Here is a 6,075-nt window from a genome sequence, read left to right on the forward strand (position 1 = left end):
CACTATTTCCAGGGCCATTTCCTTAAGTACTCTGCAATGTAGATTATCGGGCCTTGGGGATTTACTAGTCTTTACTACCATTAATTTCCCCAACATGATTTCCCTCCTAATACTGATTTCCTTTAATTCCTCTTTCTCACTAGACCCTGTGGTTCCCAACATTATTGGGATATTATTTAAGTCCTCTTTTGTGAAGACAGAACAAAGATTTGTATTGAATTGGTGTGACACCTCTTTGTTTCCCATTATAACCTTCTCTTTCCAGACGGGAACAGCACTGTAACATACTCCTTTCCCCCTTTGCTCCTCGTCCCACCTCCTAAATAACCTTTGTGGGACTATCAACATTCAACCCTTAAGTGTTCTGCTCAGAAAGGAAATCTCCACATTTCTGATTGCAAAGACATGTGGAGTTATCTCCAAAACTCTACAGACTTAAGTGACTAGACAATAAGGATCAGAGAAAATGCCACAGCTCATTTTCTGAACATTAAAACTAAAGTCCGCAATGTTGGTCTAGTTGATTTACTAAGCTTTTCAATAGTGGGAAACCCAAGAGTGTGGGACTTCTACCCCAAGGGAACATAATTACACAAATAGATGAAACCTATAGATAGGGTGGTTAAGAAGGCACTTAGCACTCTTGTCTTCATTGCTCTTGAGTATATGAGTTGGGACTTTAAGTTGAGGTTGTACAGGATGTTGGTGAGGCCTCTTCTAGAATACTACGTGCAGTTCTGATCTCCCTGTTAAACAAAGGATATTATTATGCTGGACAGAGTTCAGAAAAGATTTACGAGGATTTTGCCAGGAATGGAGGGTTTGAGTTAGAAGGAGAAGCTGGATAGACTGGATCTTTTTTCTTTGAAGCATAGGAGATTGAGAGGTGACCTTATAGATGCTTATGAAATAATGAGAGGTATAGATAAGGTGAATGGCTAGTGTCTTTTCCCTCGGTTGTGGAGATTTCAAGTCTAGGGGCTATATTTTTAAGGTGAGAGGGAAGAGATTTAAAAAAGACATGAGGGGCAATTTTTTTATACAGGGTGTAGTTCGCGTGTGGAATGAACTTCCAGAGGAAGTGGTGGATGCGGATACAGTTACAATATTTAAAAGACATTTAGATAAGTGCATGAATAAGAAATGTTTGGAGGGAAATGGGCCATGTGCAGGCAGGTGGGACTAATTTACTTTGGGATTATGGTTGGCATGGACAGGTTGGACCAAAGGGTCTGTTTCCATGCTGTATGACTCTACTACTCTATGAATGTATATTGCTGACCCCATGAAATGCAAATGGATTCCTATCAAAATACCCCTTAAATATTAGTGAAGAGCCAATAAGATTGCTCCCTTGTTGCTATATTTAAAGATTTAAAGCAGAAGCTTGAAAAGTTCCCAGCAATTTTATGCTCATAGTTGTACATGGGTTAATGTGAAGTTACAATGATGGAAGGCTGTGTTCCTCAATCATGCACACAATGTGCCCTCAGTTTCGTACCTGGTTACACTGCACTCTTATTCCTGACATCAAAGTACATATCTTTGTGACATACTGATGTTCCAACTATGTGAAAACATAGAAACACTTTTATATAAGGATCAACCAGATTGTAATTAAATGTTACTGATTCTTTTGCAAAGATGATTGAAATTTTAAAAAAAAGATTTTATTGCAGGTCTTCATTGTTGCTAATCATAGCAATTACTACACCAATTTCCTTTTCCACATCCTGAGAAATTGGCCTGGGTCACTGACAGTGCTATCCCAATGAAGATCCACTGTCATTGTGTCAAAGGAGAATGTCCAGTTTCCCTGTTCTAAAGTTCTCTTATGTTCACTGTCCACCTGACAGTTTAAGATAAGCCTTCACTCTTCATCTAAACTGGCAAATGGTTGCTGATTATGTTGAAAGCTATGTCAAATGTTACACAATTTGTAAGCCATCCATCACACAAATCGATTCAGGGGTTGACTGGAAAGAACAATTTCTCAATGGCTGTCAGGTTATTTATTCTAGCTGTGTCTTGCTGTGGCATGTTAATGCAATTTCAATCATGCCTGTGGCTTCTGTGTTTGCAATAAAACCGTAAGGCTGAGATCAGAAGTGTTTTAATCATCAGTAGTAATGAATAGCCATTGCTGTAATTAAGTCTGCATTTTAAATCTATCACTCTACCATTTAACATCATATTAGATGTCAAATTTTTTGATTTCTTTGCTTAATTTGGTTGCCTCAATGTTTGCAAATACGATCATTAAATTTTGTTCCATGTATGAAAGATTACAAAATGTCATGCCAGTTTGAGAAGAGAAATGGGACTCTTACACAACTATTTTTCTTGATTTCTTACAGATAAATTGAGTCAAAAGGAATCAATTCTTTTACACATTATTGCTTGGTGCTATATCCATAAACAAAACTGACTGCATAAACTGGAAGAATACAAAGCACCAAAATGGTCTTTCAAAGGCACATTTTAGTTTGTTTCATCACCGCTATTTTAGTGGATCAAACGCATGAGGGACTTATTAAGAAAATTATTAGACAGAAGAGAGACATCTTGCAGCCAAAAGAAGAAAATATCACTTTACCACTCGGAACACAACCTATAAACTTCAACCATGTCTACAACATTAATGTTCCTCTTGGCTCCCTTTGTTCGGTGGACTTGGAATCCCCTGATGGCATTGCAAGACCCAAAGCTGACTCCAGTGACCAACACATCGAGCAGACAGTTGATGGTGAAAATCAAATTGTCTTCACTCATCGAATCAATATCCCACGTCAGGCCTGCGGCTGTGCGGCAGGACCTGATATCCGTGACTTACTCAACAGGTTGGAGACTTTGGAAAATCACGTATCCTTATTACGTGATCAGTGTGCTAATGGAGGATGCTGTGGAAATGGTGCACAGCAAGGAAGAGGTATGAAAGTAGCAGCTATATGCTATAGTTAAATAGTTGTGGGTGTATAGACACAATGTCTGTGATGTAAGCTGGGAACCATACTACTTTTAATTACTACATTATATTATATTATATTATACTATATTATATTACTATACTATACTATATCAATTATTTCTTTACTACAAGTAGTTGGTATATGTTTAACTTCATATCGTAATTTATTCTTAATACCATGCTTAGCATATTGCTTAGGTATAGTTGCGATGCCCAAGTGATTAATATAATTTAAGCCCTTCAGTCTTGATTGCCTACTTTATAGGTATTGTGTCTTAGTCTTACTGTACACTAACAAACATCTGTGCTTAGGTCGTGTTGATGTAAAACCATTCTGTGGTGCACATGGAAACTACAGTACAGATACCTGCGGCTGTTTATGTAACCCAGGCTGGAAAGGAGAAAATTGCACAGAACCTGAATGCCCAGAAAATTGCAATGGAAGAGGTACCTGCATTAATGGCAAGTGTTTGTGTGAAGAAGGTTTCACTGGAGAAGATTGTAGCATTGAAGCATTCTGCCCGAATGACTGCAGTGATCAAGGCAGGTGTATAAATGGAGCCTGCCATTGCTTTCCCAGTTACACAGGAGAAGACTGCAGCCAGGAGTTGTGTCGATTTGACTGTGGTGAATATGGAACCTGTATTAGAGGAGTTTGTGTTTGTGATGAAGGTTACGTAGGTGAAGACTGTGGAATAAAGCTGTGCCCCAACAACTGCAGCAATCAAGGTATTTGTATGAATGGACAGTGTGTTTGTGATGAAGGCTTAACTGGGGAAGACTGTACGAAACTAGCCTGTCTTAACAACTGCTATAATCGTGGTCGCTGTGTGGATGGAGAGTGCATCTGTGATGAAGGTTTTACTGATCAGGACTGTTCAGAAATTATTTGCCCTAATGATTGTTATGATCGTGGACGCTGTATCGAAGGGGTATGTTACTGCGATGAAGGCTTCACTGGTGAAGATTGTGGGGAACTTGTCTGTGTCAATAACTGCAGTAACAATGGCCTCTGCGTCAATGGACAATGTGTCTGCAATGAAGGCTATGCAGGAGAAGACTGTAGCGAATGGGCTTGCCTGAACAACTGCCACAATCGTGGAGTCTGTGTCGACGGGGAGTGCATCTGCAATGAAGGTTTCACTGGTGAAGATTGTGGTGAGTTGGCCTGTCCGAATAATTGTAACAATCGTGGACACTGTGATGATGGATATTGCATATGTGATGAAGGCTTCACAGGAGAAGACTGCAGTGAGCTCCTGTGTCCAAACAACTGCAACAACGTTGGCCGTTGTGTCAATGGACGATGCGTCTGTAACTATGGCTACACAGGAGAGGACTGTGGCGAACTAGCTTGTCCAAACAATTGCAACAACCAAGGGCGCTGTGTCAGCGGCCAATGCATCTGTGAGGAGAGCTATTCAGGAGAAGACTGCAGTGAGCTGATTTGCCCTAATGACTGCTATGACCGTGGGCAATGTGTCAATGGCCAATGCATCTGTGATGAAGGCTTCACTGGGGAAGACTGCAGTCTACTGGCCTGTCCAAACAACTGTAACAATCATGGCCTCTGCGTCAATGGTCAGTGTGTCTGTGATGCTGGTTTTACTGGTGAGGAATGCAGTGAGGTGGCATGTCTTAACAACTGTAATAATCGTGGCCGCTGTGTCAATGGTCAATGTGTCTGCGATCCAAATTACAGCGGTGTAGATTGTGGAGATCTGGTCTGTCCCGCAAATTGCAATGATCGTGGGAGTTGTGTGAATGGTCGATGTGTCTGTCATGAAGGTTACATCAAAGAAGACTGCTCTGCTGGTAAGTGAAACTAACTATTTCCTTCCACTCGGTTTGTCACAGACAAGTATCAATTTCTTTCAAGACTTATCTGGTTATGAGCCTTTATTACATTTTCAAAATTCATAAAAGTCTCTACTAACAGCAACGTTGGGCCTTAACTAACTACATTCAACTTTACATTGCTATCTATTATCTGTAATATAAAAGTGCTATGAATTCTATTTTACTTGTCGAACATTTCAAATTGCAATGGTTTCATAATCTAAGATGAAATTAAAGTCACAAATTTCTATTCATTCCCAATCTATTTTTCTGTAGCTATTTTTAACTCATTCTACCATGGGACGTAGGCACTATTGACAAGGCCAGCATTTGTTGTTCATCCCTAGAACTGATTGGTTTGCTAGGCTATTGCAGGTGATAGGTAAGGATCAAACACATAACTGTGTATCTGAAGTTACATGTAGATTAGAAAAGGATGGCAGATTCCCTTCTCAGAAGATGAAATTAGTGAGCTAGTTGGGTTTTTAACAGCACTATGATTGTTTCATAGAATAGAATAGAATATCCTTTATTGTCAGGTGTACTCAAGTACAGGAGTACAGTGAAAAGTTTACACTATCGTCTCTTGTGGCGCCATCTTAGGGACACAGTACCGAGGTACAAATCTTAGGGACAAAAAGAGGAATAAAAGAAAAGAAGTTGCATTATGTTACAGTGATTCATAGCATAAGTTAGAAATAATACATAGTTAAAAGGAAAAACATTACAATCAGAGAAACAGATTACAGATAAACATTACATTGTAGTAGCCCAGTGCTGGGGCTTCCACATGTGGTCTGACCAGCCTCGCAGGTCGCTGACTGCCTGCGCCAGACCCTAAACCAACAACAGTCCCTGCTCCGGTCTAGGCCTCCAGCCGCTCCATACTGCTCCAGGCCTCCAGCCGAACTCCGCTCCAGCCCAGGCCTCCAGCCCGCTCCGCCCTGCTCCAGGCCTCCAACCCGCTCCGCTCCAGTCCCCAGCCTCTCCGCACCGCTCCAGCCCTCCAGCCTGCTCTGCCCCGGTCCCCAGCCGCTCCGCACTGCTCCAGGCCTCCAGCCAACTCCGCTCCAGCCCAGGCCTCCAGCCTGCTCCGCCCTGCTCCAGGCCTCCAACCCGCTCCGCTCCAATCCCCAGCCTCTCCGCAATGCTCCAGCCCTCCAGCCTGCTCTGCCCTGGTCCCCAGCCTCTCCGCTCCGCTCCAGCACTGCAGCCTGCTCTGCCCCGGTCCCCAGCCACTCCGCACTGCTCCAGGCCTCCAGCCAACT

The 6,075-nt window shown here is 42.0% G+C and overlaps 1 protein-coding gene across 1 annotated transcript in view; it reads left to right on the plus strand.

Annotated features, from left to right (window-relative positions):
* The window catches only part of tncb (tenascin Cb), a 310,123-nt gene that overhangs the window by 205,796 nt on the left and 98,252 nt on the right, over positions 1 to 6,075 (plus strand). Inside the window, exons 5-6 of the mRNA XM_048613353.1 lie at positions 2,358 to 2,929; positions 3,281 to 4,783. Of these exons, the coding sequence (XP_048469310.1) occupies positions 2,461 to 2,929; positions 3,281 to 4,783 (1,972 nt within the window). The 5' untranslated portion in view covers positions 2,358 to 2,460. The remainder of the gene's footprint in view (positions 1 to 2,357; positions 2,930 to 3,280; positions 4,784 to 6,075) is intronic.

Source organism: Rhincodon typus, chromosome 28 (assembly GCF_021869965.1).
Source record: "Rhincodon typus isolate 14 chromosome 28, sRhiTyp1.1, whole genome shotgun sequence".
Lineage (NCBI taxonomy): Eukaryota > Metazoa > Chordata > Chondrichthyes > Orectolobiformes > Rhincodontidae > Rhincodon > Rhincodon typus.